The sequence below is a fragment of the Pogoniulus pusillus genome, chromosome 27 (assembly GCF_015220805.1).
Source record: "Pogoniulus pusillus isolate bPogPus1 chromosome 27, bPogPus1.pri, whole genome shotgun sequence".
Taxonomy (NCBI): Eukaryota; Metazoa; Chordata; class Aves; order Piciformes; family Lybiidae; genus Pogoniulus; species Pogoniulus pusillus.
In genome coordinates this window covers 900,280-913,261 of record NC_087290.1, presented here as the reverse complement: position 1 = coordinate 913,261, position 12,982 = coordinate 900,280, and the positions used below count along the sequence as shown (strand labels likewise).

At 55.8% G+C, this 12,982-nt stretch overlaps 1 protein-coding gene across 6 annotated transcripts in view; it reads right to left on the bottom strand.

Moving 5' to 3' along the window:
* Positions 1–12,982, bottom strand: part of COL26A1 (collagen type XXVI alpha 1 chain) — a 260,234-nt gene that overhangs the window by 2,121 nt on the left and 245,131 nt on the right. For 3 of the 6 annotated variants that reach the window (XM_064166240.1, XM_064166241.1, XM_064166242.1), the window contains exons 12-14: positions 9,832–9,876; positions 7,891–7,935; positions 5,699–5,783 (exon numbers count right to left, since the gene is read on the bottom strand). In XM_064166240.1, coding sequence (XP_064022310.1) covers positions 5,699–5,783; positions 7,891–7,935; positions 9,832–9,876 — 175 coding nt within the window. The remainder of the gene's footprint in view (positions 1–5,698; positions 5,784–7,890; positions 7,936–9,831; positions 9,877–12,982) is intronic. The other 3 variants (XM_064166243.1, XM_064166244.1, XM_064166245.1) reach the window with 3 other exon arrangements.

Sequence of the window (12,982 nt, the reverse complement as noted above, 5' to 3'; positions counted from 1 at the left end):
GCTCCAGAGAAGGAGACTCCACAGCCTCTCTGGGCAGCCTGTGCCAGGCTCTGGGACCCTCACAGTCAAGAAGTTCTTCCTCCTCTTGAGGTGGAACTTCCTGTGCTGCAGTTTCCATCCCTTGCCCATGTCCTGTCCCAGAGCACAGGTGAGCAGAGGCTGTCCCTGTCCCTTCCTTCCTGCCCCCCAGCCCTCAGCTATTGATAGACATTGCTCAGATCCCTCTCAGCCTTCTCCTCTGCAGAGTGAACAGCCCCAGGGCTCTCAGCCTCACTTCACAGGAGAGATATTCAAGTCCCTTCACCACCCTCATGTCTTCCCCCTGCTCTGTCTGAACTCTGTGGCAGGTCTCTTACTGCCCCTGGGCCAGCAGGTCCTGCTCCCATCTGTAATTGCAGTTCCAAAGCTCTGCTCTTTTGTTGATTAGACACTTGCTGCTCAGCCCTGCCCACAGACTGCTGCTATTGCAGGGTGAGGCCAAGGAGAAGCTGCAAAGTGATGCTGCTGAGGGTTTAAGTAACACTTTACTACTCATAAAAGAGTGTAAAGGAGTTTGAGTGAGGGGCTTGATCCACCCTAGACCACAGCCAACTTGGCAACAAAGCTGGGAAGAAATCTTAGCTGTCCATGCTCCCAGCATGCTGGTGGCAGCACACACACCTCCTCCTGCACAGCCTCCTGCTCTGCAAAGCTAAGTAGATTTGAGCACAACCACTCTTGATTTTCCCAGCAGCAGATGCTAGCTCATTGTTAATGCCCTGGTTTCTTCAGCCAGTCACAGAATACCAGGCTGGAAGGGACCTCAAGGATCATCTGGTCAAACTTTTCTAGGTAACAGTAGAGTTGCAAGGAGCTGGACCAGCACCCTGCCAAGCTGAGGTTTCAAATTGCCTAAGGCAGGGGAATCCACTGCTGCCCTTGGGAGAGGGAAACATAAGGAGAAGCTTCTTTGCTGTCAGGGAGCTGGAGACCTGGAGCAGGCTGTGGAGGTTGTGGAGTCTCCTTCTCCAGAGACTTTCAAGACTCGTTGAGATGTGTTCACAGGATCACAGAACCACAGAATCAGAGCATCGCAGAATTAAGCAGGTTGGAAAAGACCTCTGAGATCACCGAGTCCAACCTGTCACCTAACCCTGCTAATTAACCAACCCTGGCACCAAGTGCCTCATGCAGCCTCCTCTTGCACACCTGCAGGGATGGGGACTGCACCACCTCCCTGGGCAGCCCATTCCAGTGCCAATCACTCTATATGACAACAACTTCCTCCTAACACCCAGTCTAGACCTGCCCTGGCACAGCTCCAGGCTGTGTCCCCTTCTTCTGGCCCTGGCTGCCCAGCAGCAGAGCCCAACCCCACCTGGCTACAGCCTCCCTGCAGGCAGCTGCAGGCAGCAATGAGCTCTGCCCTGAGCCTCCTCTGCTGCAGGCTGCACCCCCCCAGCTCCCTCAGCCTCTCCTCACAGGGCTGTGCTCCAGGCCCCTCCCCAGCCTTGCTGCCCTTCTCCAAACACCTTCCAGCACCTCAACATCTCTCTGCAATGGAGGAGCCCAGAACTGGACACAGCACTCCAGGGGTGGCCTGAGCAGTGCTGAGCACAGGGGCACAAGAACCTCCCTTGTCCTGCTGCCCACACTGCTCCTGAGCCAGCCCAGGATGCCATTGGCTCTGCTGCCCACCTGGGCACTGCTGCCTCCTCTGCAGCTCCTCTCTGCCAGCACCCCCAGCTCCCTCTCTGCCTGGCTGCTCTCAGCCACTCAGTCCCCAGCCTGTAGTGCTGCTTGGGGTTATTGTGGCCGAAGTGCAGAACCCTGCATTTGGCCTTGTTCAATCTCATGCCCTTGGACTGTGCCCATCTGTGCAGCCTGTCCAGGTCGTCTTCCTGCCCTCTAACAAATCCACACTTGCTGCCAACTTGGTGTCATCTGCAAACTCACCGATGCTGGACAAAATCCCCTCACCCAGACCATCAATGAAGGTATTAAACATGTCTGGGCCCAGCACTGATCCCTGGGGCACACCACTAGTGACAGCTGCCAGCTGGATGTGGCACCATTCACCACCACTCTCTGTGTCCTGCCCTCCAGTCAGTTCTTAACCCAGCACAGAGTGCCCCTGTCCAAGCTACGAGCTGCCAGCTTGACCAGGAGTTTGCTATGGTAGGCAGTGTCAAAGGCCTTGCTGCAGTCCAGGTAGACTCCATCCACAGCCTGCTCCAGGTTCCTATGTGCCCGGCCCAGGGTGACGCTGCTCTGGGAGGGGGGCTGGACTGGATGACCTCTGGAGGTCCCTTCCTGCTCCTCCGTTCTGGGAGTCTGTGATTATTCCAATGTCTAACTGTTCCCACAGTAAAAAGGTTTCTTCTTCCTTCTGCCTTCAGAGGTGGACATTTGCCTGCTGCCCTGCCGAGAGCCCAGCCTCAGGAGCCAGCCCTGCAGCCCTGCTTTGCTCCCACGAAGCAGCACTTCTGTTTCCAGTGAGCCTTTGGCTGCTGCAGCATTCGCTCTGCATTGGCTGGAAGCAAACGCTGCCAGAGCAGTTCCAAGTGCCCTCCTGCTGCAGAGGAGAGGTTTGTTTGCTGCTCTGTTTTGCCTTGTTGCTTGGCTGTGGCTTTGGAAACCTCGGGACAAGGAGAGCATGGGAGCAGCATCTCCACGTGGGTCCAGGATGCCCGGAGCCAGCCCTAGACCCAGCACCCACAGTGGGAACACAACCACAGCCCTGCAGCTGGGTGACTTGGAGCTGTGTGCCCATGGCACTTGGGGACATGGTTTAGTGGCCATGGTGGTGCTGGACCGGATGCTCTCAGAGGGCTTTTCCAACTGCAGTAACTTTATGACTCTGTGATGCTGAACGCTCTGCACGGTGCTTGTGGATGGGTTCCCCTTCTGCTCTCGCCTTGAGAACATACTGGCTGGGTAGGGATGGCTGCCAGGATCAGCTGGGGAATGGGTCCAGAGGAGGGCAGCGAAGCTGGGAAGGGCCTGGAGAATAAATCTTATGAGTGACTGAGGGAGCTGGGGATGGGTAGTGTGAAACAGAGCAGGCTGAGGGCAGAGCTCACTGCTGTCTGCAGTTACCTGAAGGGACATTGTGCAGAGGCTGCTGCTGGGCTCTGCTCAGAGGGAACTGCAGACAGAACAAGGGGGAATGGCCTCAAGCTGAGCCTGGGGAGGTTCAGATTGGACATTAGGAGCAAGTTTTTCCTGGAGAGAGTGGTCAGGGAGTGGAATGAGCTGCCCAGGGAGGTGGTGGAGTGACCCAGCCTGGCTGTGTTTCAGGGTGGTTTGGCTGTGGTGCTTGGGGCTGTGGTTTAAGGTGACTCTTGTAGAGCAGGGTTCTGGGTTGGACTTGTTGATGCTGAGGGGCTGTGCCAGCCTGCATGGGGCTGTGATTCTGTGTGTGATCTTCTTGCTACCTCCAGCACCTCAAAGCAAAGCAGCATAAAAACTTCTCTGCCCTTGGTGTATAAATTCCAGGGAAAACAGGAAGCAAACTCAGCTCAATGCAGAGGTAAGGTCAGGGTGGCTGTGGTTAAATCATGGGGTCATGATTCATGGTTTCCCAAAAAGCCTGAGCTGTTGCTTCTGGAACTGAGCACCACTCACTGACACTGTTTTGCCTCTGAAAGTGCCCACTGGCATTTTCCCTTTAGAACTGTGCTGGCAGCAGCAGGAGCCTGTGAGCTCTGGGAGGTGCTGCCTGAGTGCATGGGAAGAGATGTCCCTTGCTGGGGAGCTGCTGGAGGTTTCAGCTGCTTGGCATCTGCATAGGCTAAATCACTACCCAAAGGCCACGTCCCCATGAGAGTGGATGTCAGTCCGAGGGGAGAGCCAGCAGTTTGCTTTAGGGCCAGGACCTAAGTGTCCTGTGGCAGGGAGAGGCTAAGACAGAAAAGTGCTATGGGATCTGGTTAAAGAAAAACTCATCTGGCTGCCAGGGAACAGGCTTGCTGCTCACAGGCTGGGAGAGAAGAGCTAAACTGGAATTAAACAGCACAGGAGAACAGGTTTGCCACTTGTCTTTCTGCAAGGAGAGAAACTGGCACAGCAACTTCTGAGCTGTGAGACAATGGCTCCTCAAGTACTCCAGTTGGAGAAGCCTGATCTGTCACAACTGCACAAGCCTATACTCTAGCTAAGGGGACAGGGCAAGGGGCAGGGGTGCAAACTGGAAGCCAGGAGGTTGGATGTGAAGAGGAGGAGAAAGTTGTTTGTTGTGAGGGTGCTGGAGGCCTGGAGCAGGCTGCCCAGAGAGGCTGTGGAGCGTCCTTGTGTGGAGAGCTTCCAATCCCCCTGGCACTGTGCTGCTGGGCATTGTGCTGTGGGTGCCCTGCTTGAGCAGGGGCTTGGACTGGATGATCCCCAGAGGTCCCTCCCAACCCTATGCATTGGACCAACAGTCCAATGGGACAAACGGATCCCTTCCAGGCCCCCCTGCTGGGTTCTGGGACTGGTGATTCTCTGTAGGAAACACCAACCCTCCACAGAGTTACACTTCCATCCTTTGCTCTCTCCCCTGCTCACTGCCCTGGCTCCAGCAGGCTGAAGAGGACTGTGCTGGCTGCAGGCTGCTCCTGCCCTGCTCGTTCCTGAGCGGCAGAGGATGCTCTGCTGGAGCAGGGGCTTGGACTGGATGATCCCCACAGGTCCCTTCCAACCCCACGCATTGCACCAACAGTGATGGCCACAGCCTCAACAGAAAGCATTCTGTGAGACCTTCCTCCAGTCTGCTTGTGCAAAGGACTTTTCTGCAAGCTCAGGTCACAAGGACTCAGGGGCTCAGGGAAGCTGCAGCACACTTTGGGCTTTCTCTGTAGGATAAACAAGGCAAGAGCCTCAGTGGTGTGAAAGCCACTTGGAAGACACTGTTAAGACACTTTTAGATTGGATATGAGGAACAAGTTCTGCACCATGAGGTTGCTGGAACACTTCAGCAGGCTGCCCAGGGAGGTGGCTGAGGCCCCAGCCCTGAAGATATTCAAGGTGAGGCTTGGCAGGGCTCTGGGCCACCTGCTCTAGTGGAGGATGTCCCTGCTGAGTGCAGAGGGGGTTGGACTGGATGGGCTTTGGAGGTCTCTTCCAACCCAGACCATTGTGATTAACAGGACTAAACGACCTGGGCCTTCAATCAGCAGCAACTTGGGCAGGTGGGAGATGCCCTCTGCCATGTGGCTTGAGCTGCTGCTGCTTGTGACTTGGCTTTCTGACTTGTTGTGGGGATCATTGCTCCTGCTACTGTAAAGCCAGAGTAAGGAGAGCAGCTGCTGGAAGCTCTGGGTGCTCAACGCCTCTAAGTGTCCTGTCAAGTAACTAGAGACAGGATGAGAGGAAACAGCCTCAAGTTGTGTCAGGGCAGGGTTAGGTTGGAGATGAGAAAGAATTCCTTCGCTGCAAGAGTGGTCAGGGATTGGCACAGGCTGCCCAGGGAGGTGGTGGAGTCCTCGTGCCTGGAGGTGGTCACAAAACATCTGGCCATGGCTGCTGAGGACTCAGTTCAGTGGCCATGGGGGTGTTGGGTTGAGTTGGACTTGATCTCAGAGGTCTTTTCCAACCTTCATTATTCCGTGACTCTAAGTCCTGTGGGGTACCTGGTTTTGAAAAGTCAGCTTAAGCAGACAGTAGGCAGAGTTGAGGAGCCTGGGAGCAGCCCCAGCCTTCAAGCAGGTGCCTGCAGAGAGCCAAGCCCAGCGCCGCTTACCGTGGATCCCTATCATGTGCTCGAGAATTAACACCCTCTCAGCCAGGATCTTCAGGGCTTCTCGCAGCTGCTGGACACCCTCCCCCTGCAGGAAAGAAAAGAGAACCAGCATGGGTAGGTGCTGCACAGGAGGCTTCCTGCTCACGACGCTGCCCCCACGCCGCCAAGCGGAACAGGGCAGATGCTAAAGGCAGGCTGGAACGAGATGGAGCTTTAAGGGACCTTCCAACCCAACCATGCTGGGATGTGGTGATACTGTGACAGGCTGCAGGGGCTGAGGAGGAATGCAGGAAGACAAACTCCACAGTTGTAGCCTGTGTTTGCAGAGCCTCTGACCCAGAGCCAAGCCTCCTGCTTCTGCAGAGGGCCAAACCCAGGTCAGATATTCCTATCAAGCCTTTATCATGTGCCAGGGGAAGTATAGGCTGGATGTTAGGAGGAAGTTCTTCCCAGAGAGAGTGATTGGCATTGGAATGGGCTGCCCAGGGAGGTGGTGGAGGCACCGTCCCTGGAGGTGTTCAAGAAAAGCCTGGCTAGGGCTGGGTGCTAGGTTGGACTGGATGAGCTTGGAGGTCTCTTCCAACCTGGTTGTTTCTATGATTCTATGATTCAGTTTATGTTAACAGCTAGGCTGAGCCACCTGGGGAAGAAAGGTTTTGAGAAGGCATCAAGGAGACCTTGGAGTAGCCTTCCAGGATCTGAAGGGGCCTAGAGGAGGGCTGGGGAAGGACTATTGGCAAGGTCTTGTCATGACAGGATGAGGAGGAATGGATTTGAAGTGGCAAAGGGGAGACTGAAAGTGGATGTTAGGAAGAAGTTGTTTGCAGTGAGGGTGGTGAGACACTGGCACAGGTTGCCCAGGGAGGTAGTGCAGCACAGAATCACCCAACTGATCTTTGATCAAAGATCATATCCTGTGATTCTGTGCCCCACAACCTCCCTGTAGGTGCTAAGGATCAGGCTGAGTGACCTGTTCTAGTGGGAGGTGTCCCTGCCTATGGCTGGGGGTTGGAACTGGCTGAGCTCTGAGGTCCCTTCCAACCTAAGCTATTCTGTGCTGCTATGACATCTGAAGAGCAGTGAGGTTCCTGGGCTTTCCCTTCCTGGTACACCCTTGTATGCTGGCTGGGCTTCATGCTGCTTGTCAGAGCCCCCAGCTGGGCCACAAGCTGGCTGAAGCTGGCCACATGCTGTCAGGCATACTCAGCCCGTAGCTTGTTGCCCCCACTGCCTTGGGTGTGGGGATTTGGGGTGGGAGAGCAGATACTTGAGGAAGATCTTCATCATGAGAGTGGTGAGGCTCTGGGTCAGGCTTCCTAGGGGAGCTGCAGATGTCCCACCCCTGGAAGAGCTCAAGGTGTGGTTTCATGGGACTTGGAGCAGGTGGAACTGTGTGTCAGTGGGATTGGAATGTGATGATCCAATCCATGTTTATAAGCATCTGAGGGCTGGGGTCGGGGTGGGGACTCTGCTTACTGCACCTTGGGAGCAATGGATGGAAGCTGCAGCACAGGAGGTTCCAGCTCAACACAAGCAGGAACTTCTTGCCTGGAAGGGTCCAGGAGCCCTGGCACAGGCTGCCCAGAGAGGCTGTGGAGTCTCCTGTGGAGTCTTTCCAGGCCTGTCTGGATGTGTTCCTGTGTGCCCTGAGCTGGATTGTGTGGTCCTGCTCTGGCAGGGGTTGGACTGGGTGACCTCCTTGGGTCCCTTCCAGTTCCTAATATCCTGTGAGCCTGTGATCTTTAAAGTTCCTTCCAACCCAACCCACTTTCTGACCCTGACTCCAAATCTCCACACAAGCAGTTTGATCTCTTCTGAGAGCTGTCTTTGACCATGTGGGAGGGGAACACATAGAATCATAGAGCACTTTGGTTGGAAGGGGCCTCAAAGATGGTCCAGTTCCAACCCCCAGCCATAGGCAGGGACACCTACCCTGTAGCAGATCCATGTGTGGAGAAGAAGCCCTGGGGCCTGAGGAAGTGTCCAGAGAGCATGGTGAGAAGGGAGCTGACAAGGAAGGCTCAGACTAGGCCTGCTAGCACTCACTGAGGCCAAACCCAAGGCTCAGTTCGTGCCTTGCTCTGCCCCTCTGACTGGGCAGGGGCCATGTCCTGGAGCAGCCTGCCCCAGGGAGCGTGGTTGAAGCACAGCAAGGAGAGAGAAAGGAAGGGCAAGCAAAGCAACGTGCTTACATCAGCGCCTTTGTCGCCTTCCTCACCCTTCCTGCCCGGTTCACCCTAGGACAGACAAGAGAGAGGCATTTGTTCCATGTGACTGAGGACCTTGTCCAGGAGCTGCTGCATCCCTTCCCTGCAAGGAGGAGCAGATCAAAGGCAGAAGCCTTTCACCAGCAGGGAACCAGCTGATTCTCTGGCACCTCACACCAAGAGCCAGAGTGCTCTCCTGACCTCTGTGCTTCCCAGGAGGCCATCACCATTTCTAGCGCCGGCGAAGCTGTGCAGGAGCAGCCAAGCTGCAGCAGGGGCTGGCTGCCATGCCCTGGACCCACAGCATGGCTGTGGGACCTCATAAGGATCTCGAGGAGCAATGCTTCTGTCTCACCCTGAGGTAGAAACACAGCTCCCCTCTGACCGTGCACATGCTCAGCTTTGATCTGGATTAGATCCTCCCTTCTGCCCTCATTAACTGGTCACACCACCTTCTGCCTCTAAGGATGCTCACCAAGCTTCTCCTGAACAAAGCTGCCTGTGTGCTGTGACCCTTGGCCTGCTGCTTCCCCTGACCACGAGGTTCATGCACTTCTCAAAGAAGGGATGTGGACAAGAAGCTGGATGTGAGCAGGCAGTGTGAGCTTGCAGCCCAGAAGGCCAAGGGCAGCCTGGGCTGCAGCAAAAGCAGTGTGGCCAGAGTTGGAGAGAGAGGGTCCTGCCCCTCTGCTCTGCCAAGTACTGGAATACTGAGCCCAGGTCTGGAGCTCTCAGCACAGGAAGGACATGGACCTGCTGCAGAGGGTCCAGAGGAGGCCACGAAAATAATCAGAGGGCTGGAACATCTCTGCTGTAAGCACAGGCTGAGGGAGCTGGGGGTGTTCAGCCTGGAGAAGGCTTCAGGGAGACCTAACAGCAGCCTGACAGTGCCTGAAGGGGCTCCAAGCAGGCTGCAGAGGGACTGTTTGCAGAGGCCTTTAGGGACAGGATGAGGGCAGTGGTTTGATATGAGAGCAGAGCAGATTGAGATTGGATGTCTGCAGCAGGAGGCTGCTGGAACACTGGAACCTGTTACCCAGGGAGGTGGTTGAGGTTCCATCCCTGGAGATATTCAGGGTGAGGCTTGACAGGGCTCTGGGCGACCTGATCTAGCTGAGGATGCCCCTGGCTGAGTGCAGGGGGGTTGGACTGGATGAGCTTTGGAGCTCCCTTCCAACCCAGCCCATTCTGGGATTACCAGGACTAAATGCCCTTTCTGTGGTTCTAAGCACCACCAGGGGCAAGAGTTAGCAGAGTGAAGAGGATGGAATGGCCATCAGCTATCCCTGAGATAGCTTCAAAGGGTGGGTATGGGAGGAAGGGCTGAAGAAAAGAGGGTGTGAATCCTGTGAAATGTTGGATTGATGTGGAATTAAGGGAGAGGAGAGAAACCTCCCAGAAGACCTGGGCCTCTCTGGATGCTGCAGGCCAAAAGGCACTGCCTTGCTGCACCAGCTCACCGTCAGCCAACCCTCGCCTCTGCTGGCACCCAGCCATGGGTGCCAGTGCAGACACCTCCCGTTGCACTGCCAAGAAATCATCTGCAGGCATCTTTTAATCTCATAAAAGGGTTTCCAGCTCAACTTGGCACATCTCAAGGTGCAAGAGGGAGTTGAAAGCAGCTTTGGGTTGTTTAAGAGTGCCCAGGAACCTCATGGTGCAGGGAGGGGATCTGCAATCAAAGCTCATCTCCATCTTGCCATGGCACCTTCTCAACCATGGCATCTCAGCACCATGCTGTGTGCGCAGGAAGGCCATTTGCAGAGCAATTAGTTAAGGGGAGGCTGAACAAATGCTGGAGGCAGCTGACCTAAGTGTTGCACCCAGGTGAGCTGCTTGAACCAGCTGCAGCCCAGCCAGCAGATATTTAAGGTGCCAGGGAAGCACCAGCTGAGTCTTGCAGATACCCACGAGTCCATCACTTACAGGAGATCCCTTAATGCCCCTCTCTCCAGGCAGACCTGCTTGCCCCTGTGGGAAATAAAGGCAGAGTCAGTAGGAGACAGTTACGTTGACAGGGACACAGCAGAGCTCTCACTGCTGGGGTTCAGGTGGCTTAATGGAAAGCCTAACCCTTGGCATAACGGGGAGAGAACTCTTCCTCTCCCTTGACATCATCACTTGGAGACAACTAAAGGGGGCCAGGGTCATCTGTCAAGTGTCAGCTCCAAACCTCCTCACACCTTGGAGCAATTCGGTTCTGTTCAGAGAGACTCAGCCCAGCAGCCTCTCAGACAGGCACTCAGCAGTGCTCTGGGCTCTGCAGCAGGCAGCTGCACTGCAGCAGGAAGGACTTTGGCTGCAGGTTACATCCTTCTCTCCAGGCAAACCTAATGGGTTGATGCTACCCCAGACAGCAAGCAGAGCCCAGGACTTCCAGGTGCTCTGATCATTCTGGTCCTGCTGCACGCACCCCTGAGTTAAGCCCAGCAGGGGCTGAGCAGAGCACACCTCCAGCACTCTGCTGGCTCTGGGGTTGGCTTCTTCCTGCTTTTCCTATTTTCACCTGGTCATCAGTGGGGGTTATTTGGTGTTTCTGAATGGTAGCTGCTGGTTTGGGCCAGTGAGATGCCATCAAACTGAGCATCCTTCTCCCCTCTCTTTCCTTCTGCAGTACTGGCTTCTCCCCCTGAATCAGACTCCCTGACCAGGAGAGCAGCTACAGATTGCTTCATGAGAACACTTGGGAAGAGGAGACAACATTTGAAAGCATCTCTAGAAATCCATTGGTGGGAGAGCTACATATTTACAGGATCCCGGAGTGGTGAGCCTGGAAGGGACCCCCTGGAGATCATCCAGTCCAAGCCCACCCACAGCAGCTTGCCCAGCAGCACAGTGCCCAGGGGGGGTTGGAAGCTCTCCACACAAGGACACTCCACAGCCTCTCTGGGCAGCCTGCTTCAGGCCTCCAGCACCCTCACAACAAACAACTTTCTCCTCCTCCTCTTCACATCCAACCTCCTCCACTTTGTGCCCCTTGCTGCCCCTTCTCCTGGGCACCACTGACAAGAGTCTGGCCCCAGCCTCTCACCCCCACAGCTCCTTCAGCTCTTGCTGAGCATTGCTCAGATGCCCTCTGGGGCTGCTCTCCTGCAGGCTCTCAGCCCCAGGGCTCTCAGCCTTTGCTCCTCCCAGAGCTGCTCCAGGCCCCTCAGCAGCTCTGCAGCCTCTCCTGGACTCTCTCCAGCACTTCCCTGGGCACTTTGCTGCCCCATGGGCACTTGCTGTCCCCCAGCACTCCCAGCTCCTTCTCCTTGCAGATGCTTTCCAGCAGGTTCCCCCTCAGCTGTCCTGCTGCAGGAGGTTGTTCCTGCCCAGGGCCAGGACCCTGCCCTTTCTACCCTGGCTCCTCTCCCCTAAACAGACACAGAAACAAACTCAATATTGTTCCCCAAAAGCTACCCAGCTGGCAGCAGCTTTTGAGTTTGCCAGCAAGGCAGAGCTGCTTTGGCTTTGTGTCCAGCACATTGCTTTGTCTGAAAGCAGCAGGCCTGGGGCAGCTCCACAAGCTGCACTCTGGAGAGCAGTGCAGTGCAGGCACTGGACAGAGCTGTCTCTGCACCATGGGTGCTGGGAGAAGGGCTGAGCCTGGCAGGTGCTGTGAGCATCTTCAGAGGGAACTGCCTGCATTCTGCACAGGAGAGAGGAGGCCTCTGCAAAAGCACCAAGAGGAGCCAGCAGCTCACTGGAAATGCATGAACAGGCTGACTGTGTGCAGGGGAACAGGGCAGCATCTTCCCAGCTTAAAGCCTCACTCATGTGCAGGGCAGTGTGGGGAGGACACAGTCAGGCTCTGCACAGGCATGGCACAGGGACCACTGAGGGCAAGCTGGAGCAGAGGAGGTGCCAGGGAACAGGAGGGGAAACTTTGTCAGTGTGAGGGTGCTGGAGCCTGGAGCAGGCTGCCCAGGGGGGCTGTGGAGCCTCCTGCTCTGGAGACATTCAAAGCCCACCTGGATGTGTTCCTGTGTGCCCTGACCTGGGTGCCCTGCTCTAGCATGGGGCTGGACTGGATGATCCCCAGAGGTCCCTTCCAGCCCCTAAGGCTCTGTGTGTGCTCAGAAGGTAGCAGTGAGCTGGGGCATGCCTGTGCTTAAAGCCCTGACGTCTGCTTTACAGAACTACCTCCTGGGCAGTTTGGCTTCATGGTGCTGCTTCCCCTGCCCTGAGGCTCCCTGGGAAACCTTGGTCTGCTTGATGAAAAATGCTGAACCCACCAGGCAGAGGCCTTGCGCACTCAGTGAGCTCTGCAAGTCCCCTCCAACCCCTGACACTGTGATTCTGTGAAAGGGACCTTTAGGCTGGGTGTTAGGAGAGCTTTTACCCCAGTCCTCACTAGCTGTGCCTCTGCAGGCTGCCTGGGAAGGATGTGGTGCATCCCTCACCAGCACTGCTTCAGAGCAAGCTGTGCAGAGGCTGCTCCTGAGCTCTGCCACCCAGGGGATGTGCTCAGCCTGCTTCAGGTCTCATCTACATCTGTTCTGCCTGAGATGAAGCAGGAAGAATGCATAATAACAGTTCCTGAGCTCTCAATGGATACTGCAAACCCTCCTCTGCTCTCCTCCGCAGCTGCACTCCTCTGCTCACTGCGAGCTGGCTCCAACCCAGATCCACCAAACCCCAAACTGCAGCTTGGAGCTGTCAAAAGCAGCACTCAGCAGCAGGCTCACAAAAGACACAAAGCACAGAGAGCATCCTCCAGAAATTCTGCCAGGAACAGCCACCAGCTCCACTTCCCACCCCAGCAGAGGAAACAGAATTCACCTCTGCTGTTTAGGAAGATGTTCTGAGGAAAGAAAACCTCTTTTGTCCCAAGCCTAGGAGAAGAGCTGTAGCTCTGGACACCTGGCAAGAGGGGAACAAAGCCCAGGTCTGAAGGGTTTGTCTGTACTAAACAGGACATGGCACAAAGCTTTGGGTTCAGAGCTGCTCCAGTCCTAGCAGTAGAAGTGGGGAGAGTCAGACTGGATGTTAGGAAGAAGCTCTCCACCATGAGGGTGTTGAGACTGGCACAGGTTGCCCAGGGAGGTGGTGGAAGCTTCATCCCTGGAGGTTTTAAGGGCCAGGCTGGATGTGG